This window comes from Microtus pennsylvanicus, chromosome 10 (assembly GCF_037038515.1).
Source record: "Microtus pennsylvanicus isolate mMicPen1 chromosome 10, mMicPen1.hap1, whole genome shotgun sequence".
Lineage (NCBI taxonomy): Eukaryota > Metazoa > Chordata > Mammalia > Rodentia > Cricetidae > Microtus > Microtus pennsylvanicus.
In genome coordinates, this window is record NC_134588.1 from 21,235,066 (window position 1) to 21,259,594 (window position 24,529).

General features: G+C 43.5%; 1 protein-coding gene across 3 annotated transcripts in view; it reads right to left on the reverse strand.

The window, feature by feature from the left end:
• Nckap5 (NCK associated protein 5) overlaps positions 1-24,529 on the reverse strand; it is a 791,944-nt gene that overhangs the window by 305,964 nt on the left and 461,451 nt on the right. For all 3 annotated transcript variants that reach the window (XM_075987773.1, XM_075987771.1, XM_075987772.1), the window contains one exon: positions 17,864-18,013. In XM_075987773.1, coding sequence (XP_075843888.1) covers positions 17,864-18,013 — 150 coding nt within the window. The remainder of the gene's footprint in view (positions 1-17,863; positions 18,014-24,529) is intronic.

Here is a 24,529-nt window from a genome sequence, read left to right on the forward strand (position 1 = left end):
GCAGTTCCCAGCCACTGAGCACGAGCAAGGCTGTAAGTGGGTCCATCTTAAGAATTTACATTCATCTCATGGAATTCCTAGACCCAGCTTTTGGGAGCTGCAGGAGCCTGTTTGTCTTCTTATATGAAAATCTCATAAAATAAAACTGCAGGGGAAATTCTGGTTTTCTGAGGAGCCGATTTTATCCTATGGTTTAGAAGTTAGAAGTCTTGGCATATCATACACTACATACCTGAGTTGCTTCTCATTTTAAACTGTACCTCCCACCCCCATTGGGGACAGCATCCTCTAAATGAATTCATCGTATTTTTTTTTCTTTTGAGAGAGAGAGATTACCAAAACCAATTTGACTTTGGCTGTGGGCAACTAAAAAGTGAAGGAAGAAGAAAAACCTGAACAGCATTAAGAAAGTCACAGGAAATGATACTTTTCGTGTTCTTCTGAAAGATCTTGTGAGTTGTGACCACAGGATAGATGGAGGTGAACAAAAGGCCTTGGCCTCCAGGGAGAAGATCCAAACTTTAGAAACTGCTCGTGCTCCCTGATTTCCTCTGTGAGTTCATGGTTGTGCGTGGCTGAGATGCTAGGCTTCGCCAGCGACAGGGGCCTGTCCCAGGCTGGTCCTCCTCTAGAAGCCCAGTGGGAACCTGCTTTCCAGGAGAGCCACTGTGGGAACAGTTTCTGAAGGAGCGACTACTGAACTGCAAAGAGGTGGGTGTGTACCGTGAGGAACACGATTGGATTACAGAACTGGGTTGCCACGTTAAATGTACACATACAAATGGGGAAGAGGCATGGAGACCTAAGCCTGTGATCCCAGGGCTGAGGAGACTTACTAGAGGTTCACTGTACTTCACCTGAGCTGAATTAGTGAGCCCGTTGTTAAATGATAGATCATGTCTCAAAAATGAAGCAGAGGGGCTGGCTAGCTGGCTCAGTGTAACGGCAATTGCTGGCAAGTCTGACAAGGAAACCAGCTCTCATAAGATCTTTTCTGATCTCCGTATTTACCCTTGCATCCATCTACACATAAATAAACAGCAGACATTCAACAACAACAACAAAATCAGGAGTCTAGTACAGACTGTTCCTTCCCTGAAGAGACCCCTCTGCTATGTGACCCCAGTAACTGTAATCCTTCTTTCCAAAAGCGAGTGCTGGGTACCATAATAAACAGCTTCCATCAGGAAAGCGGGATGCCACCACCAGGCACGTGGGATATTTACATTTGCAAAGTTAAAGGCATAGATCCACAAGAGAAATGCAAAGGCTCTGAAACAGATGTAATTTCTCAATCAAACACTGTGGGAATCCAGCAACATAACAGCTTGAGTTTATGATCTAGGCCCCTGCCACATCCAAGCTTTAGATTCCCTGGTCCATTGCAGTATGTCAGCCACACTGCTCTGGGAAGGGAAGAAAACCCATCTACTTAACCACTCCCTTGGCAGTGAGTCCCAGGAGCCTGGATTGGAGGGGGCGGGGAGAATGTCCTCAGAAGGTTGGTTTCTAAAGCCTGACATGATGCATCTGCACACTGAAGAACTATGGGGCAACTTTGTCCTTGACATGGCCTGGAAGCTGATGCCTTTATGTCAAGGGCGTTTTCTGGACCTAGTCCTCTATGCCTCCTCTTGCCACAGCTTTATAACATTTCCTTGTGGCAAACTATGCATCTAATGGTATCCTACAGCTCTTTATCTGGGACTACCCATCAATCATATTGTTTGTGGGTGGGGGTGTTGTGAATATGTGTGTGTGTGTGTGCGTGTGGCAGCCAAAGGTAAAGTTCAGTATTTCTTCCATAATTTTACACATTTATGTTACTTTTTACTTTGTGTGTGTGTGTGTGTGTGCGCATGTGTGTGTGCATGTTATGTCTGTATGGATGCTCGTGTGTGCAATGTGGATACATGTGTGTCATAGCTGCATGTATGTACTTCAGAGGTCAAATTCAGACACTGATCCTCATCTTCCAGAGTGAAATTAAGACTCTTTCTTGTTCACCTCTGTGAATGGCAGGCATCCAGGAATTCTCTTGTGTCTATTTCTCCTCTTGCCGTACAAATGCTGGTATTGCAAACATGAACTACCATACCCAGCTTTATGTTGGTTCTAGGGATCTGGAACCCAGACTCCTATGCACAAGCAGCAAGGGCTTTCCTAACTGCACCACAGCCCAGCCCCACCTTATTGTTTGAGACTGGGTCTCTAACTGAACCCAGAGCTCACAGATTTGGCTAGATTGGCCGACCAGCAAGTTCCAGCTATCCTCCTGTTTCTGGTTCCCAGTTGCTGAGATTTTTAAGTCTACACCACTACTAGCCTTTTAGTCGGTTTCTAGGGATTCAAACCCAGACCCTCATGTTTTCAAGAAAACACTTTGACAACTGAGCTATCACTTAAGACTGTCCTACTGGATTTTGTTCATTTGTATTTTGTTGCTATTGTTCCTGGCATTATGTTATGTTTGCATAATATTTTATTCATGACACTTTGGTAAATTACTTATAAGAGTCTCTTCATGTACAGCTCAGGCATCACTAGACAAAGGGAACCAAGATTTTGGGGCTTCATTCCCATTACATTCAAGATATAGGAGCCTTCATTGGACTTTATGGGTAAGGATTAAAATGTCTAATTAGCTGTATCTAAGCAAACAGGCCTTTTGATCAATCAAGCCAGCCAGCTTTCCATTTCTGACATCAAAATTTATACTCTGTGGGAAAAAAAAATCCTCCGCTACATCACATTAAACCAACACACAATTAACAACACTTTGTTCTAATTATCTCTGGGCACAATTAATGTTGGCCTCATGGTTCATTTTTCTTCTTTGATAGCTCTTCGAATATTCATGGAGACTAATCCTTGATGCATTGGCCTTTTGGAAGATCTGGGGCTTTCTCGCAAGCTCCCACACAAATCTGAGCTTGGCAAAGAAACTTATTTATGCAGATCAGTTCTTGACATATTGGCTTTTTTTAATAGCTGAGGTAGTTCTAACAAGCTCCCCCGCACAGATCTGGGCTTGGCAATGCAATATAGCCAGAGTTCCCCTAACACCTTGGCCTGGCTCACACTGAGAAGTTTTTCCCTTCTCTCAGCAGTTGGTCGTAACTGATAAAAGGTTATATTTTGATTGAACAAGCTTCTAGGAGTTGGAGGGCAAAAGAACTTTTGTAAAACGGGAGTGCAGGAGCTAACAAAACCCAAGGGAGGAGGATCCTTCAGGTGTTATCAGAAAACTGAAACCACAGTCTACAGGCTCAACTCCTTTACATCAATCGGGAGACACGGGCAGAAAGGAAATGAGTGCTGACCAAAGGCTCTTGGCGATTGGTACAAGTGCAGCTAACGCGGAAACATATGTGCTTTTTGTTTGTTTGTTTTTGTGGCTGCCAAAGGAATTCCTTTCAAAAGCGAGTGTCTACTTGAGCTTGGAGACAGAAGCATTCGCTGCACTGCTCGGAACTATGCAGAGCCACTTGGCGGCCTGTTTACCTGGACATGTTTTCTAAGCTCAGTGGATAACAGTGCCTGTCCAGCGTACAGGGAAAAAGCACTGAATAAGCCAGGTGTTAGAGTGCAAGGTTATATTCCCAACACTTAAGTAGTAGAGGCAGAAGGGTCTCCTTCAAGGTTGTTCTCAGTGAGTTACAGGTCAGTCTTGGCTATGAGTCTTGTCTCAAAAAGGAGTGCAGGCTGAAGGCCCTATGGGAAGTCCAGAGGCTGGTAGATTTAAAAACAAACAAACAAAAAACCTTCTACTCTGCTATAGTAGTTTGAATATGATTGGCCCCCATAAGCACATAGGGAATGGTACTACTGGGAAGTGTGGCCTTGTTGGAGGAAGTGTGTTGTGCCAGTGTGAGGGTGGATTCCTACATGCAGACCACTTTCTATTGCCTGAGAGTCGAGATGTAGGGATTCAGCTCCTTCTCCAGCACCATGTCTACCCACATGCTGCCATGTCCCACTATGATGATATTGGACTGGATCTCTGAAAACGTAAGCCACCCCAATTAAATGTTTTCCTTTATAAGAGTTTCCATTGTCATGGTATTTCTTCATAGCAATAGGAACCCTAACTAAGATGACTGGTTAGAAATTTGACTAGACCACTCTCGGTTTTGAAAAGAAGCAAGGCTAGCTCTGTGTATTTTGGGTGGATGGCAGTGCCACGCACCCACACAGAGCGGGAAGACATGCCTTTTGGCCACCTGCATAGCCACAGGCACCCCAAGCACCCCATACCTGTACCAATGCCTACTTGAGGCTGCTTCAGAGTTCCCTGCTCAAGGAGGAGACTGTTTCAGCTGTCCCCCGACCACTCCCCAGAAAAATGGCAAAAAGGCTAAGCTCATTGTTCAGACAGCACGTCCTTACTGCCTCATAATCTTGAAGAATCCACTTATCATGTCTTTCCTGATGACATGATGAACCTTGTGTGCACATTTTTATATATTTAATTTTAATGTGCACTAGCTTTATTATTCTAGTTGTTATACATTTTCCTTCCCCCAGCCTGTGAGTGCTTCAAGGACAATAACAATGTTTTGAGGTCTTCTGTAACAGCACCCCCTCGCAAAACTCAGATCTATAAATGCTCGACAAATACAGGGCAAGGGCTGCAGACAGGAGTGTGATAACACAGGAGAGGAGCTAGAGAAAGGAGAAGGGAGGATATCTAAGCTGCAATTCACCTTGGGATGGACTTAAAGAAATCTGTGGATATGAATGTATATATGCTTTCATGTGTGTACAGATGTGTGTGCTTGTATGTACAGATACATGCTTGCGTGTGTGTGTGTGACAGCTTACAGGCTAGACTTTAAAGTCATGTTTGAGGTAATAATTATGACAATTAAATAAACCAAAAGAGTGTTTCAAATCATGCAGTTGGTGGGTCTGTCTACTGAGATCAAAGAAACATGTCTCTTTCCCTGGTAATGTTAACTGGGTGCTTTGCTGGTCATCAGATGTCAAAAGTCTGGATGAGATAGGCCCTAGGCCAGAAAACCACAGGACTGGAGATGGCTTCAGCATCCTGACAGGCTGCATTCCATGCCATGGGTACAGTTTTTCCTCTAGCAACTCTATTGCATGACCTTTCTTCCCATTTCTCAAGGCTGGAACTAAGTGGAGCTGCTATGATTTCTCATTGAAAGGCACTAAATAGACTCTCTTCAAAGCAATAAGAATTGTGAGCACTGTGAAGTTCCTGTAAACATTTAGATCTCTGAAACAATTTCAGCAGACCATTGACTGACCCCTGCCGTGTATGTGTGTAGATGCATGTGTGTTTGTAGGCATGTGTGTGTGCTTGTGTGAACTTGTCTGTAGGACACAGGACCACCTCAGTTGTTATTCTTCAACTGCAGGTACGTTTTAAGCATTGCCCGTCTTAGAAACATAGTTTCTCCCTGATTAGGCAAGGCTGCCCAGTAAGTCTCAAAGATTCTCTTGTCTCTATCCTCCCACTGCAAAAAGGTCAAACTTGTGCCACCACATCCGCATCTTTTACTTGTTTTTTGGGATTAAACTCAAGTCCTCAAGCTTGAAAGATAGGCACGTTACAGATTCATCCATCTTGAGTCCAAGTTTTTTGTCATTGTATCTCAAAAGTGTGCTGTGAACAATATCTCATGAATTTTTGAACAATAAAATACAGTGACCACAAGAGAAGATTGGGACTGTGGCAATGTGTCAAAAGCAAGCCAGTTCTGATTTGTTTACAGTCTATAAATATCCAATGGCATTGATGAAGTAATATGGAATATTCCTCAGAGGCTCATATGCTTGAACAATTGGTGTCTAGTTTGGAGCTCTGTTTCGAAAAATTATGGAACATTTAGGAGACAGCTTTGCTGAAGGAAGCATGTCACTGGGGTCAAGTGTGGAGGTTTTAAAGCCTGGCCCTACTCTTTGTTCTGTCTGCCTGTCTGTCTGCTTCCTACATGCGGGTGAAATGTAATCTGCACATGACCATCAAGTCAACCTCATGCTGCTGCTGCACACACCCCCTACCATGCTGGAATGTAAGCAACCCTCTACAACTTTAGCCAGAATTAACCATTGCTTTCCTAACTTGCTTTAGGTCAAGCTACTCTTGCAAGTGATAGAAAGTAATTGGTAAATAGGGAATGGTCCCAGAAAACCCTGGGGATACCAGAAGTGACAGATGCTGGAGTCTTATTTCAAATGACATAGAAGCACATATAGCCTACACATGTTCTCTCAAAAACTACTGTGTGTGAGTGTGTGTATATACAGCATGTCTGTGTTCCCATGGGTATGCGCATGTGTGCATGCACATGCACCTGGATTTGGAGTCTGGTCATCAGAATATGGTTTCTTCCATTATTGTTCTTCATTCATTTTTGCGACAAGGTCTCCAACTGAACATGGAGTCCACTCAGTTAGATTGGCCAGGAAGCCCCAGGGATCTGCCTCCACATCCCCAGCGCTGAGTCTAGACATCCACGCTGACATACCTAGCTTATGATGTTGGTTCTGGGGATCCAAACTCAGGTCCCCAAGCTTGTACAGCAAACACTTTACTTACTGAACCATCTGCTGGTTCCTCTCCTATTTTCAGTCATGTCTAGATCACTTGCAATAGCCAGTACACTAGGAAGCACCCTGTAAATTGTTGCTACACTGTATCACCTCAGGAAGAATCTGAGGCAAACATCTGTACATGTTCAACAGGGATGCAGAATTTTCAGTGCATCAGCCTTTAATTGGCTGACTCCACGAACACGGACTGCATGGCTATGGGAGGAAGACTGTAATCATCATTTATTTCCTCTCAAGTTTCTCATAATGTGACTTCAACACTTCTATAGTCAGAAAACAGCTAATGCAAAGTTACATACTCACATACAATATGGTTTTTTCCCTAATTAGAAGTCTCTTTACCCAAAAGAAGCTTTAATCTCTAAGCCCACTTTAGTGCTGTTGCTAGGTGACTCACAGTTGGATGCAAATTAATCAGGCGATAGATATGCACCATATACCCGAAGAAGAGATGTGTGATGTCACCTGTCAGCATATTGTCACAGAACTTAAAGATGAAAAGGAAACAATAGTGGGTTTTTACTGAGACGGCCCCTGGCAGCTGCTTGAGAACTCTTTAGTTTATTGCTTAGGAGAGTGTAGGAATAAAAGTGGGAGGAAGAACAGGGTCACTACTTACAGAAAACCAGAAGTGAGCTTTTCCTCCTCATCATCAAGAAGCTCAAAAAAACTTAGGAATATACACAGCCATAAGACACTTAAAAGCATGCTAGGGGCCTGAAGAGAAGGCTCAGAAGGTTAAGCACTTGTGCAAAGTGCAAACATCCAATTTCAAATTTCCAGAAATCATGTAAAAACAGACCCAATCATGTATATATGTCTGCAATGTCAGCATTCCTATGGCAAAAGAAGAAGCAGAAAAGCCCCTGGAAATTTGCAGGCCAGCTTGCTTGATAAATATGTGCTGTGGAACAATGGTCTTGTACCCTGTAAAGATTTGTCCCTTGTTAATAAAACGTTGATTGGTCAATAGCCAGGAAGGAAGTATAGGTAGGACAACCAGAACAGGAGAATTCTGGGAAGAGGAAAGGCTCAGTCTTCAGTTGTCGCCCAGATGCAGGGGAAGCAAGATAACAATGCCTCACTGAGAAAGGTACCAAGCCACATGGCTAATACAGACAAGAATTATGGGGTAATGTAAGATGTAAGAATTAGCTAATAAGAAAGTCTGAACTAATAGGCCAACCAGTTTATAATTAATATAGGTCTCTGTGTCTTTCTTTGGGGTTGTTGCGTGGGACAGGAACCTCTCTCGACAAACATGCCTGTGTCAAACAAAGTAAAAGAATGGAAGGTGAGGAGGGACACAGAGTTCATTTTCTGACCTCCCCATGCACACGGTGGCACATGCATATCAGCATACACACACATACTCTCTCTCTCTGCTCTCTCTCTCTCTCTCTCTCTCTCTCTCTCTTTCTCTCTCTCTCTCTCTCTCTCTCTCTCTCTCTCTCTCTCACACACACACACACACACACACACAAGCAAATTCTCTCTCTCTCTCACACACACACGCACACACAAATTCTCTCTCTCTCACACACACACACAATATTCTAAAAGAAACTTCACTTATTTAACTATTTATTGGTTTATTGAAGTTACTTGAGAGGATGCTCCCTATGTATCTCAGGCTAGCCTCAAACTCTTGGTCCTTCTGTCTGAGCCTCAGGAGTCCTAGGATTTACAGGTATGCCCATAGTGCCTGGTTCATGGTGTTCTTGAATACAAGCGGTCCGCAGTGTCTCAGACTTACTGGCTCTGGGCATGCATAGAAGTAGGTTCTGAATATAGGTTTGAGGGCTCAGGGCACGTTTACTGCATCCAGGGATGAAGGAAAATATGTACAAAAGGGGGCACCTATCTAAGCCGTTTCAATAAACCGCCATTCTCAAAGCCTTCCCAGTGTGTCTCTTGGTAGTTCATGTGAGAGATGCCTGGCCCCCAGTGTGGTGAAGAGAAACCCAGGTATTTAAACCAGGTCTTCGGGAAGTCTGCCTACTTCCTGGTCCCTTGCTTCCTATCTGGTCCTTCTGCACTTGCCTGGTTCTTTTCCTCATTTCTCATATACTATGACCCAGCCATGAACCCTCATTGCATGTCAACCCCATGCTTAAAGGATTTCATCCTCCAGACTCCTGAGCCTCATGACTGTCTCGACTTTAAAAAGTTACATAGCTCCAGGTATCTTGTTATAGCAACAGAAAATGTTCTCAAGCAAAGCTGTTATTTATGGCTCTCAATCTTGGCTGCGCATCTGAAACACAGGCAGAGTTTTAAAAGGATACAGGTGTTTGGTTTCCGTCATAGACTTAGAGAATTAAGATTTCCTGAGGTATATTTTAGGCATTTGACTTTTCAAAAAGCTGTGTTTCTGGCCCAGTTCCACCTTTTCTGCCTGCTTGCATATCTCACATCTACATCGGTGTTGAGGACTCTACCCTGTCACCTCTGACCTTTCCACTGTATCACCTCCCCCACTAGCTCACCCCACATTTTAAAAGGGGTAGATCTGTGTCATAGCTCCATGTCTGAACTACCACATCCACTCTATTTCAGAGGAACTGTCAAAGGAGCCACTAAGAGCCAGGTTGATGGCTCAGCCAGTGAAGGAATTGTTATACAAACACAAGGACCTGAGTTTGGACCATAAAAGAGGCCAGGTGTAATTGAGGGCATGCAACGCCACTTCTGCAGTGTTAGAGAAAAGAGAGTTCATTTGCCAGCCAGCTTAGACAGACAGGAAATTTCCAGAAGCTGTGAGAAATCTTGCCTCCAGGAATGTTGATTGCACCTGAAGACCAACACCTAAGCAACCTCACAATTCAGATGCCCCCTACCCATATAATTGCCAGGCTGGCATGAAGGTAAGCCTAGAATCTCAGAGCTGTTGGTGTGCAGACAGGAGCAGTCACAGTTCTTACTGCCAGGCTGTCTAGCTGATTGACTGAGTCCCGAGTTCAGGAGAGACCTTCTTTCAAAAAATGTGAAGGAGAGAAAAAGAGGAAGACACTAGATGTCAACTTGTGACCTCTATACACATATACACACATGACACACAGACACTGTGCTGGTTTTAAATGTCACCCTGATACAATATGGTGGTTTGAAAGAAAATGGCTCCCATAGGGTGTGGCCCTATTAGGAGGGGTGGCCTTGTTGGAGGAAGTGTATCACTGTAGGGGGTGGGCTTTGAGGTCTCTTCTGCTCAAGCTATGCCCAGTGTGGATACAGACTCCTTTTCCTGCCTGTGGATCTCTCATCTCCTTCTCCAGCACCATGTCTGCCTGCACACTGCCATGCTTCCAGCCATAATGGTAATGGACTGAGCCTCTGAAGTGTAAACCAACCCCAGTTAAATGTTTTCCTTTATAAGAGTTGCCATGCTCATGCTGTCTCTTCACATTATGAAAACCCTAATGAAGACACAAACTCTAATCGGCTAGGAAGAAAGTCTTAGTGAAGAACTATCTAGACTAAGCTGGCCTGTGGGCAGATCTGTGAGGAACTGCCTTGACTACTGATCGAGATGGGGAGAGTTGAGAAAGCCGTGTGACTACGAGGAAGCAAGGGTGAATATGCTGTTATTAGTGATTTATTTTGCTCTTGACGGTGGATGTGATATGACTAACTTCTGGAGTTCTTACCTTAGGTACCACAAAATAAGGGACTGTGACCTGAAACTGTCAGCCAAATAAGCCCTCCTCTCTCTATAGTGCTGTTGCTCAGGGTATTTCATAACCACAACAGAAATGAACCTACAGTAGAAACAAAGAACCTTCTACGCATGCTCTCCCACCTTTTCCTTCCGAGTCACTGTAACAAGACACCACGGTTATAAAGATAGAGGCTTGCTATGAAGAAGAGAGTCAACCCTGGACTTTGTTTCTTCTCTTAAGACTGCCTTTCTTCTTTAGGTTCTCTGACACCTCACTCATTTTCACTACCTACCCTTACACAGGATTATTTGCTGTCTTTTTCTGATCTCTGCAAATTTCCTAATGTAGAGGCTCCCCGGGGCTCTTCCTTGGCCCTCCTTGCATCCACTGGCACACATCTTAAGTGACTTAATTAATTTGGTGCCACCCTGCAGAATGTCATCTATATGCTGATGACCCTCAGATCCATTTTTGCAGCCTTAACCTCAACCTTGGATAACCACCAACCTTCTGAACATTGTCACTTGATTGCTGAACATGTGTCTCAATGAGGACCATGCAAGCTGATAGTTAGAACATCATTTCCCATGAGCCACCTCTCTTTCAAGGCTGGCCTCTTTCTGTTATGACATTACTCTCAGATGAGAAGGATGAAATAATCTAAAATCATTCTTGATTTTCCAGCACCCCTCATACACTACATCCACTCCATTGGTAATCCGTGTAGGTTTCACTGTGTTTTTAGACACTTGTGCTACTGCATAAGGATTTTACATAGTTCTGGAGATACGAACTCATTTCATCAGGTTTATGTAGCAAGTGTCCTTACCCCACGAGCTATCTTCTCAGCTCCTGGATGGCTTTAGCACACGTTCCACTCCCACATTAATAAAAGCCCACTTGGAATTTTCTAAGGAGACTAGAAAATAAGGTGGGCACAGAAGAGCCTGTCAGACTCAGACCTCCAATCCCACGGCTCTCTGTGCGGTGCTGGTAAGAACTGAACAAGTAAGAAATTTCACGGTAAAACATATAGGGATTTCTGGCCATAGTCCTGACTTGTGCTCCCATAAAGCTGCAAGCTTTCTCCACCCACACAGGTGCTTTCTCTATCCTTTCAGACACTACTTTCTACAGTGTTGGTCTTCCCGATGCTTTTCAAGCTATCCCCTGTTTATTATTCATATTGCCTTTTAGTGGCCTGATACTCTGGGGTTCCTGGGAAGCTAAATGCCTGTCACTCCTGTCTCATACTCTTCCCTGTAGATTATTTATTTTTCTCATTTGGAGCCACTTACGTGTCCATTAATTTATTTTCTTATTACTTAAGTACATACCTCCTGTCTCTGTCCTCTGAGGTGGGAACCATAAGCACTGACCTCCCTAGGGTTGAGAACAGCATTTGACCCATTGAGATTATTCAGGGCATAGATTAAGTATGAGTTCCATAAATAACTGTGATGTACAGTTAGCTTTGACTATTTTAAACTACCCAATTTTAAACAGAATCACTTATTAACAAAAACCTATGCTTAGCACCTTAATTGTCAAACTTTCACAGAAAGGTATAATTGGGTAGAAAAGGCTGTTATTCACCTTAACGGATTTAATTGTCATACTTTTCTGCACAAAATAAATCATTCCTATGAGAGGCCAGGTTCTTCTAACCTTGAGGCCACAGCCGAGACAGCAGCATGTCAAGGGGGGCTCAGAACTCGTGAGTGTCCTCAGATTGACTCTGCTCTTGGCTAGAGTCTGGGAATCAGAGGCTGTAGGAGGTGAGAATAAGTATGGGATGTCTATCTTGATATGTCATCTTGTGAGAGGTTTGTCTAGAGTGGTGAGGAGGGCTGTTGGCACTGAAGCATGAGGCCTAGAGGTGAGAAAATCACGCATAGCAAGAAAATGCTTCAGGAGCAAACCCAGAGGTTAAGTTGAATACTCCAAGAAGAGACCAGGCTAGACCCCAGATGTAGCCAAGGGACTTCAGAAAGTAAGTAGAAAAGGATCCTGTAATAAACTCCACAGAGTGGGGTTTAAGGAAGAAATCCTCCCACAAGTGAGGTACCACTGCGTAACTTAGAAGGCTTTGTGAGTTTCTTGCCAAGTAAAGACAGCAATCCTTTGGCTTCAGAGATGCTTTACTGGTTAAGTGCTTGCCATGGCATGAAGACATGAGCTCAGTCCCCAGAACCCATATAGAATATCCTGACTTGGTGCCTCACATCTGGAATCTCAGTGCTGGAAAGGGGGAGACAGGAGCCTCCTTGGCCTTGCCGACCAGCCAGATTAGCTGAATTGATGAGCTCTGGGTTCACTGAGATGATCTGTCTCGAAACCAAAGGTGGATTAAAGAAAGACCCAACTTTACACACTCACAAGTATATACACATACACAGTAGTAAAGGCAGGCAGGCAGGTATGCATGCATGGAGGCAGGCAGGTATGTATGCATGCATGCAGGAAGGCAGGCAGGCAAACAGGCAAGCAGTACTTGAGATGGCAGCCTTGGGATCTCAAACTCTTAAATTGAAGACTCACATCTGCATACCCAAACACTAAAGGGCATGTGCACGGGGTTCTTTTTGTTCTTTTAGCTCTGGAACACAGACACAAAACTACCAAATAGTCTCTCTAACATGTGTCTGGAGCCTATACAATATTTCCACAACCTACTGAGGCCAGAGGGTTTACTAGGGTCTGAGCTTCTTCTCCATGGTACATGCAAATGACTCAACACAGCCACCAGGCTGAGAAAGACGCAGAAAGAGAATATATGCCTCTGTATCCACATGCTGTTTGACAGCTGCCTCTGGGCTTTTCTGGAATAAGAGAATTGACCCTTTAGCAAGACCCCTTGAGGAGCCCTGTAAGGACATGGAGGGAACCAGAGAAATAAGCCACACAGAGAACTGGCTGGAGCCGGTGGGAATGGGGACACAACTGGTCTTGCTTTGTGACAGAGGCAACTGTGACAGGGGCAACTGAGGCTGTGGGACTGATAAGCATGGGCAGAAGGAGACCTCTTAAGGTATTTACCAAGGGGGAGCAGTTCCACACAAGGCTGGTGCTGGGCAAAGCCATGGAAATGAAAGCTGAAAGCCAGCGGGACCCAGCAGAGAAAGGACTATGGAGAGTACAGTACCAGGGAAGGTGGGTGCCCTAAATATTCGTCAGGTGAGGGTGGGGATGGAGTGCCTGTGTGGCAGGCAAACAGAGAGGGCACGGAGAGAGAGGTACTTATGTTAAACTATGAAAGAAGCCAGTTGGCAGAGACCGGAGGATGCTCCTCACCTGGGCTACATCTATGTGAGAGAAGCATGCTCAGACAAGCATGGGAGAAGCTGGTATGGTGGAAATGGCTCACCGGGGCTCGCCATCTCTTGGCTGAGCCTCTTAGAGCATCTCACCTGTCCTAGCTCCATTCTCATGAGTACCTTCATCTAATAAACTGTCTCTGCTGCTTTCAAGTGTCTGTGGTCCAAGTCTTTGCTCTAGGACACAAGAGTCTTTGAACCTCAGTGTACAGCCTAGGGACTCTGACCTGCACATGTAAGGAGTGGGCCCATCCTCAATTACCAAAGTCAGGTGCTACTCTGATATGACCCGGGTTGCTGCTGAAGGTAAACTGTTTAAAAAGTCATATGTAGCATTAGACATGTGTGTCACATCAGTCAGAAGTGTAATGCTAGCAGGTCATCCAGAGTCTACTTCACACCTGCTTGGGACTTGTCTGGAGTCCCTGGTGGTTTTCTTCCTGTTTTTTAAAAAACAGCGTGTCTGTGTGTGTGTTTGTGTGTGTGTCTGTCTGTCTGTCTCTCTGTGTGTTAGGGTGTGTGTGTGTGTGAATGCATGTGTGAGTGTGTATGGCCATGTCTGTACCATGGCACTCATATGAGCATATAGGGTCAGAGGACAACCTGAAGGGATCTGTCTCTCCTTCTGCCATGTGGGTTTTGGGGATAGAACTCAAATCCTCACACTTGAAGCAAACACCTCTGTCTTCTGAGCTATCTCACCGGCCCAGGACAGTCTGCTTCCTGTTCCCTCTCCTTCCTATCATATTAGACCCAGATTAAAGCATTCACATACGGTAGCTCAAGAAACACACTGGTGGGAAATATTCTTTTTTATTCTAATACCACATATTGCCAATGTATCTAGATTCCTTCTGGAAATTTTCCCCGCAGACTCCCCAAAGAAGATTTTGCTAAAAATGCTGCAACCGACATGGGTGCTTGCGGCTAGCTTTAGAAAAATGAGCAATTTATTTAACCACAACATTTTTAACGCATGCAAATGATTCAATACACATAGCACATGAAATACAATTTAAAATTCCGTAGTATATGAGATTCATATAAAACCCAATTGCATGAAAATAAAAGATGTCACAGACCTGGGTGTGATGCAGATCTGCAATGCTAGCTTTCAGGGGGTGGAGCCAAGAATATCAAGGGATCAAGGAAGCCCTAGAGAGATGTCAAAGCTGGACTACCTAAAAGCCTAGCTCAAGCCCCCTCCTCTAAACTTATACCATTAAGGAGATAATGGGGATCAGCGAGAAGGCTCCGTGGGTGAGAGTTCTTGCTGACAAGACCAACAATCTGAATGTGATTCCCAGAACCAACACAGTATAAGGGGAGAACCAATTCCCACAGGTGCTTCTCGTGTGTACCTACCCACATGAAATAAATAAATATTGTTTAATAAAATCACACATTCATCAAAAAGTCAGATAGTGAGATCAAGGAAAAAGTACTGAGTTAAAAAATATGAAACAAAGACTTTAAAAATAAACAGTCACTCTTCAACTCCAGCAATTCAATTCAGGAAATAAAAAAAAAAACATTATGAATTGAAGCTATGGGGACTAATGGCACAAGACATTAATTATTGCATCTGAATAATATTGGATGAAAGAATTGTTGCCCAATATGTAATGATCTCTTGGAAGGGAAAAACTACACACACACAGAGTTGAAGAATTTGATGCCCAAGACATTCCAAACACCTCTTAGCTTGATTAAATAAAATGCCCTTCACAAAGTTCTGCCTGACAATGAGAGTGATTGAGAACAATTTCTTTGTAATCATTAAGTAAGAACTAACAACAAAAGTACACGTAATATCAACTCATTCCTGTTGAATCTAGTTCATTATGGGGTTTCTCAACAGTCTTGAATGGAATCATCCCTTCCCCCCAAGAATGTTTCCTAAGTGGTTTTAAAACTCTACCAAGGTATGAGAGTTCCTGGAGACACAGTTGATCCCTGCCCCCTTCATTAGGGGATCCAGATGTTTCCCTAGTCAATGGTTTTTCTGCCTGGGCTCTAACACATTTGCCCGGGCTCTAAAACATCCATTTTCAAGAATGTCTATGTGGAGTATCCAAGTTTTTTTAACCATAGTTTTGTATTAATTATCTTATTCAGCTAAACAATGAGCACATGACTAAGAAATAGGCAATAACCTTGGAGCAGATCAGTACATGTGATGGTTAGCTTTACATTTCAATGTGACACAACCTAGAATTACATGGGAAGAGACTTCAGTGAGAAATTATCTGGACTGGGTTGGCCTATGGGCCTGTCTGTGGGGATTGTCTTAATTATTAATGTTAACTGATGTGGGAAAACTCAGCCCACTTTCGGTGTCACCATTCCCTGGTCTGGAGGCCTAGACTGTATCAGAGTAGAGAAATCGATCTGAGCACAAGCAAGGAGGCAAGCGAGTAAGCATGCATTCATTTCTCTGCTCTTGAAGGTAGATGTGATATGACTATCTGTTTAAAGCTCCTGTCTTGACTTCCCTGCAATGATGAACTGATACCTGGGGTTTGTAAGCTGAAATAAATCCCTTAAGTTGCTTTTTTTTCTCAGGCATTTTTATTGCATCAACAGAGATGAAACTAGAACATAGAAGGGACCAAGAATAAGTGAACTTCAGAAATAATAAGCGGTTTAATCTCCACTGCTTTTCAGTAAGGCTGTGTACTATTATTATCTTCATTTATCCAAGTGAGGAAAGAAAAACGGAAAGAGATTAGGTGACTGTGAAGTTTTTTAAAATAATAAAGCAGAGAGTAAGGATTCAAATAAAATCCCGAGAATCTGGCTCAAGTGCCATGGCCTTAAGGAACTCAGAATCTCAAGGACACTGCTCTCAATAAAGGAAGCCAGGGCTCTGAGCCAGGGCTGTGGACAGCAGGCAGGAAGCAGACCACAGGCTTCTTTTCCTGGTTATGCATATCATAAAACTATTCCAGATTTGTGGGTACTACAGTAGAACTATGCTTTTATTATAATTCCTTTGTTTTTGTTTTGTTTTGTAGCAGATTCTTGTGTAACCCAGGTCATCCTGGAACTCACTTTGTAATCAAAGATGATCCTGAATTCCTGATCCTCCTGCTTCAACTCTTGGGTGCTGAGATTTCAAGTCTATACCACTATGTCCCATTTTATGTAATGCTAAGGAGGGAACTCGGAGCTTCCACTGCTGATAGGCAAGCACATTAGCTACATCCCTAGACTGTATTTTTCGATGATGGTGTTTTAATTTTGTTTCCTGTTCTAAGACAAAACACCCTGATAGAGAACAAAACTTAGAGGAGAAAAGGATTTACAACCTACAATCCAGATTATGTTTTACAAATGTGGGGACATTACAGTGGAAGGGACAGGGAAAATGGAATGTGAACAGAGTCATAGTCAGAGTCAAGAGCAGAGAGAGAATGCATGTATGGCCTGTACTCAGCTCTAGCTCCCTATTCTTACACAGTTCAGGAACTCCTATCTAGGGAATGGTGCCACTCATAGTGGACGGGGTCCTTCCATATCAAACACGGCAATCAAGACAATCTCTGACAGCCATGTCCATTGGTTCAAATGGAAACAATCCCTCATGTAGACTCTCTTCCCAAACAATCCTCTGGGATGGATCAAGTTAGTACCCTCACTTGAGTCTCAAATATCCCCACTTATGTCTCAAATACCTCAAACAAGAGCAATTAAGCAAAATCTTCTTTGATGACGGCTAGGATAGCTGAGGAAAGAACAATTAAGGTGGCAGAAAGGCCTCAAAGTTACAGAGCATCTGGTACATTTAGACTGTGTGTTGGAGAGCTGGGCGCATCCAGATCTCCTGCAAAGACCCCACAACTTGGTGCAGATTCTCTCTCTGCATGTACTTTACATGCTGATATCTATACATGCCTTTTATTCTTAAGGAAATGGGTCTACCAAAATTACTACAAAAATCTGTATGTACACACCTACACACCTTTCGCAACCATTTTACATTGCTTACTCATTCACCCATGCTTCCATATTATTGCGAAAAGGAAGCCAAGTGTTCCACAGGCCCTGCCTAAAGTGCTCGCAGTTTCAGATACTAGTGTTGGGAAGCAAGTTGTGGTGCTCTTTGGAAGGCCATACAGCAGGACTTATTGAGTCAAGACCCTTCTAGTGCGGTGAATTTTAATTGTGTGCACTGTTGATGAAGGGATCCTGATGGCAGACAGATTACCCATCTGGGAGAACTAAGAAAGCAAGACTGAGACTCACAGTCAGCATCAGCACCAGCAGGTTTTGCTCTCAGTGGGTAGACCGTGGGTGCCTTACCTCCAGGGCCTTCAGTCTCTTCAAGAGCAGCCTGGTGTTTTCCTTCCCCTCATCGGTACTGCTGCTTTCACTTCTTGAGTCTTCATCTACTGCTGAATGGAGGTCAGCCAGCTCTTCTTGGTGTTTTCTCTCTTCCTCAGACTCTCTTTCCTGAAGCCCAAAAGAAAATTTCTGTTTTCAATAATCTACAGATGGAACACGGCAGAAATCTCAAGTGAGATGCCTGGATTGGACTCTGTTGCTTCCTAGCCCTTTCCTGGGCTGAGGTAGAAAAGAATTTGTAAAACAAGATGAGTGGTGTTGACATCAGAGAGCACAGAAGACTAGTGTGCTGTGTGTGGGCATATGTGCACATGCAAGGGTCTACATGTGTGCACCCGGGCCCATGTGTGTGTATACAAGAGGTAGGCCAGAAAGACATTCAGGGGGAATAGTCCTTAAATGCCGCCACTTTGACTATTTTCATGACAGGGATTCTCACCAGTCTAGAACACACGAAGTAAGCAAGGCTAGATGACAGCAAGCCTTGACCTGGGGAATATGTCTGTCCTCACATTCCCAGTGCTGGGACTGAAACATATGCCACCATGCCTAAACATTTTACATGAGTTCTGTTGGCTGAACTCAGGTCATCATGCTTGCATATCAAGTACTTTGTTAACTGTACTGTCTTTTCAGCCCTACATTAGAAGATGTTTTGTGTGGTTTTTTTTTGTTTGTTTGTTTTTTGGCTTCCCCCACCTAGACTCTAGTATAGTAAAGTCACTGGGCCCACCATGTCTGAAGATGCATGTTGCCTGTCAAGTTGGAGAAGCTACAGAGCCAGTCAAGCTTTGGGCACAGTCACGTGGTTAATCAATTTGTATCATCACAGTACAATCCAGGTAAAAACAGAGAATAATATACCCACTTTGATGCCTTCATCTGTGAAAGGCAAAGAGAATTATGAAACTCAATGTACATACAACTAATTGCCTGATTTAAGAAAAAATAAATATACAATATTGAAATGTTGATTTCAGATTTTATATTCCATTTTTGGTGTATGACATACATGCATATGTGCATTTTTTCATGTGTGTGGGGGCAGATGAATATGTGTGGTATGAACATATGTATGCATGCATTAATGCATGTATGCGGAGGACTGAGGTTGGTGGTAGAAAGATTTGTATATCACTCCTCTACCTTATTCACTGAGACAGTATCGCTCAGTCAGAATAATAGGTTATCCATATGATTAATCTCTATAACCAGCTTGATCTGGGGGTCCCTTGTCTCTGTGTTTCAAGACTGCAATTACAGGCAGATTTGCATATCTATGTGGCATTTACACGGGGTCTTGGGATACAAACTTGAGTCTTTATGTCTGCAGGGCAAGTGTATGCACTGCTGAGCTGTCTTTCCAGCCAGGTGGAATTCTGTGCTCAAACCAGATAGTTACTCCAGCCACGAATAACCTAATTTCTAAGGACTCTTGTGTTCCGCTTCTAACACTTCAGAATTTGTTGTACAGCCTTGAGGCAGACATAAAATGTTTTTTGTCTTGTCTTGCCTCCCTGTTGGAAGCTCCACACTCCACCTTGTCTCTGACAGCTTTTTGGAGGCTGAGAAGTGTTAATTTGAGACTCTCGTGTAGCTCTTGCTTTCAAGGGGAAAATATACATCAAGATACTATCATACAATGGGTGACAGAGATGGCTGAGTGGGTAAAAGTTCTTGCTGCCCAAGTATGAGGAACGGAGTTCAGGTCCCCATACGTCATGTTAAAGTCAGATGCAATCTCATGTGTTTATATTCCCAGCATTCCTACAATGAGATGGGAGGCAGAGGCATGAGGATCCAGGGAAGCATGCAGGCCACTTAGCCTGGCATATACAACAGTAAACAAGAGATCCTATCCCAAACAAGGCGAAAGGTTAGCTTCAACAATCCAAAGTGTCTTTTGTCTCTGTCATGTGCAACTATACTTATACATATGAACACAAGGACATGCATTCCATACAATTACACAAAAGGATAAAAAAGAGAGTACCATATGAACAATATTCCATCTGTTGTGTCATGACCAAGGCTCTGGGTCACATACAATGTGAAATCATCCAATTTAATGCCCAGCACACACTGCAGTAATCTTGGCTCTGGTATAGCAGATTGCTAACCACCTGACCTGAAATGGATTATCCATATGGACAGATTTCTTTATATTTGGCACTAAATCAAGATCATCCATAAAGATAGAAGCAAAACACAATAATCTCTGCCTTTAAGGGACTCATGTTATCTATTTAGAAGGAAGCAACACTGGAGGAGGCACAGGTTCTCAAACTACATTCACCTAGGTGCTCTCAAGGATCCATAATACTTCAATTTTGAAAGTGCATTATTAAGTATATAAAGGTGTATCTTATAGTAGATATGCTTATAAGGCATATATGTCTATATGTATAGCATCCATGTATATAAAACACTTATCCAGTAGGTTGGCCCATGTTGTTTTGTGGAGACTTCTGAATATAATTTTAGCTGTGATTTCTGCATATGATAAATACACAGTGAATTATGAAAGTGATAGCACCTGGCTGGGGAGACGACTCAGTTTGTAAAATGTTTGCCTTGCAAACAGATGTACCTATGTTCCATTCCTAGAGTCACACAGAAAAAAATCTAGTATGTTGGCACCTGGGATCCTAGCACAAATAATAAGTGTTTGATTCTATAGTTATAAACAAAACAAAGTAAAAAGCCAATTCCTCATACCTGATGTGAGATTGTCCTTAACAAACAAGCACACACTTGAATCAATATGCTCACATGCACACACATGCACACACACAGACTCACACCATTGATGGTTAGAAACAGTGTGAAGATGTGTTTACTTCCACAGGAGATGTGAATAAGTACTAGGGCAATTTAATTTATACACAGCGAGGGAACAAAGCCATGGGTCCTAAGCACTATTTCTAAAGCATTACTACCGGCCAGACTTCCAAACCCATGGAAAAACACAGAAGTGTACGCATTTGTTAACCACTCAATGCTGTAGCTGAAGCGATCCCTATGCATCTCTTTTATGACTGAGCATCACAGGAGCAGGGAGAAGGCTCAGCACATAAAGGATGCTACCACCAAGTCCAGCCACCTGAGTTCATTCTCCAGGACCCACAAGGTTGAAGAGGAGAACCAACTCTCACAAGTTGTCTTCTAACCTTCATGTGTGTCCTGTGGGATGCATATGTATGGGCATGTGCGTGCGCGTGCACACACACACACACACACACACACACACACTGCTAGGACTTTACAGTTAACTAAAAGAAACAAAAAACACCAGCATGGTATGTAAAGCACACACACACAAAGCTTAGAATGTGACAGGCATAGTCCAGATCTACCCTTTAGCAGCTCAGTAAGTGATCTTGGGCTGCTTAGGTTGACTAAGTCTTGAGTTTTTTGTCGGTTTTTTTGTTAGTGTTCTTTTGCCCCCTAAATAAGACTGTTAGCATGCACATATGCATAGGTAGCCACTCTCATTATTCACAGTAGCCGTGTTCCAGCATGTTGTCATGAACACTCAATTAGCATGTACTGAATTTCATCGCTATAGTTCTACCTGGATTCCTGCACGACTTCATGTAAAGCTATCTTGTCAAACACGTGCTGTGGACTGTTTACTATTGAAGCAGTCCCAGGAATATACCTTATGCCCAAGTGTAACATCCCTACTTCCATTATCAGGACACATCCAGCTTTCTTTATACTATGAATGCTACCCTGGACTGTGCTTTGACAGATATCTTAAATAGTGAACTTGCTAATAAAAAAGTCGAAAATTAAAAACATACGATGTCAGGAGCAGGAGGCTGGCCGGCCACACTGTATCCACTTAGGAAGCAGAGGGTGAACAGCAGATGTAACCTTAAAGCCCACCCCCAGCCCTGCTTCCTCTAGAGAGGCTCCACCTTTTCCTAAAAGTGCCATAGCCTTCACAAACAGCTCCAGCAACAGGGAACAGGTGTTTGGACACACGAGCATATGGAGGACAGGTTTCACGTTTAAACCACAACAAAAGTGATTCTTGGGAAAAGCCCAAAAGCAGCTCAGCACACAGAGGTTTGTTAACACTACAAACCATGTTCTGATCCAGGCGCGCAAGACAGGGAAAACAGAACTGAGTTCTTACAGTTAATGAAATTACAGTTAATGTTGGGAAATGTGACAAATGGCAAACCACATGTTTAGGCAATATAACTGTTGTTAGTGGCAAATGCCATGAAAAAAATAGAACAGAACTCTGTGATGGACAGGGGTATAATCAGGTACGGCCTGGGATAAGATTTGCTGACATCAGAGTGGAACCACCTGGAAAGCTGTCCTTCTGTGCCAACGCCGGATGATGAGAATGGTGAGACTGTGGAGAGGGAGAAGACAATCCCAGCCGAAGGAAAATGGAAGCAAATGCTGAGAGGAGGGGACCTCTTGCTGCAGCCAAGAAGATGCAAAAGGAAGCTCAGTGAGCAAGCAAGCCAGGAGCTGGGGGATAACTTAGTAAGGAAATGCTGACTGTGCAAGCAAGAAGGCCTGTGCAAGACTGACATCCAGAACCCATGTCAAAAATCAGAGGCTATGGGCTGGAGAGATGGCTCAGTGGTTAAGAGCACTGGCTGCTCTTCCAGAGGTCCTGAGTTCAATTCCCAGCAACCACATGGTGAATCACAGCCATCTATAATGAGATCTGGTGCCCTCTTCTGGCCGCAGGCACACATGGCAGGAATGTTGCATACATAATAAAATAAATCTTTAACAAAAACAAAAACAAAACATAAAATAAATAAAGTTGAAATGGAAAGGAAATGATCATTTATCCCCAGCACCCAACACGCAATAAACATTTTTTAAAAATGAGAGGTTATGACAGACAGTATGGCTGAGACCTGCACAAGATCAAGTCGAGAAATCCCACCATGGACAAAGGACAAAGTCACAGAATCCTACCCCATGGTGACTGTGACGAGAAAAGGAGACATGCTTCAGGGGTGTGTTCCCAGAGAGGCTGTCCACAGTCCAGCAGTGAGCCCTACACCTATGCCCATTCTGTTAGCACTAAGTGCATTCATTGGGTCTTCAAAATAAACACACTTATATGAAGTTGGGAGAGAAAAGTGGTGGGAAAAATAGGGGAGGAATTGGAGGAGACTGGGATTTCAATAATTATTAAGGTCCTGTTAAAGTAAGGAAAACAACAACAACAACAACAAACCTCACCAGTGTTTAATAGTTTATCCTGAAAAACAAAACCTAGTCATGGCAGTGCACATGTGTAATCTCAGCCCTGGGCACATGGAGACTGGAGGGTCCTTGTGACTCATTGGCCAGCCAGTCTGGACTACCTGGTAAATTCCAGGCCAGTCAGAGATCCTTTCTCAAGAAACACATTCAGAAAACAAACAAGATGGCACCCGAGGAATGACAGTCAAGGTTATTTTCTGACCCACATAACACATGCATATGTGTATGTGCACTTGTATACATATGTGTACTTACACACACATGCAAACACACATAGACACACACACACACACACACAATCATAAAGAGAGTTGGATGGACCAAGGAGAGTCTTGCCAGTTATGCTTCTACTTGGAGTAAAGAGGAAGTGGAGGCCAGGATGGGGAAGTGTCATATTAAGTACTGCAATGGGAGATGCTGTGGAGAAGGAACCGCAGTATGATGAACAACAGTTAGAACTAGTATAGGAATGACTGGCAGTTAGGAATGCAGGAAGCTTTGAGCTCAGACCTTACCAAAAGCATCTCCTAAAGTAGATCAGACCCTATCATGGGTGATTCATTAGAAGCCAGGGATCTAATGTCAAGCTTTACGTAGATCTCAAAATTATCTCATTGAGGGACTGAGAATGCTGTAGTGTTTATGAACCAAGCACAGAGCCTTGGCTCATAAATCATTCAAGCATTCCACCTCTCAGTTTCCCACATATGTGAAGTTCCAGGTGAACAAAATGTCCCTTCCAAAGTTAAAACCCTTAGCATTCAACAACTCAAGACATAGTTCATCAATATACTCAATAGTAAAGACAATGACAACAGAAAGGCAAGTGGGCCTCTATCTCCTCTGCAGTTCCTGATGAGAGGGTAGTGAGGGAACCCAAGTGTGGCAATGGTGATCAAACTGCCTGGGACTGAACAGAAAGTGACAAGAGAGAAGAGAATGACAGTAACCTAGGGCAGGGAAGGGAAGAAACACTTGAGCTGAAGGGTGTGGCAGGTGTGAGTGGATGTCTCCTCCAGGGCTGAGAACCTGGAGTCATGGAAGAACTAGAGGGAACAGTGTATGCCAGAGATAGCAGCAGCACTGAGGGAAACAGAGAGCCCTAGATTGCACAGGGCAGGGAAGAGAGATGAGGATAGGCTTGTAAGGAAACTTCATGGAGAAACATATCCTCAACACTCATTTTCCCGATAGCATTTTAAATCCTTAGTGTGTAGCTGGGTCATTAGAAAGCAAAGGCTCAGAGCACTTGGGAAATGGAGACAGGAGGACTGTGGGAGATGGAGATGGAGACAGGAGGACTGTGGGAGATGGAGACAGGAGGACTGTGGGAGATGGATATGGAGAAGGGGACTGTGGGAGATGGATATGGAG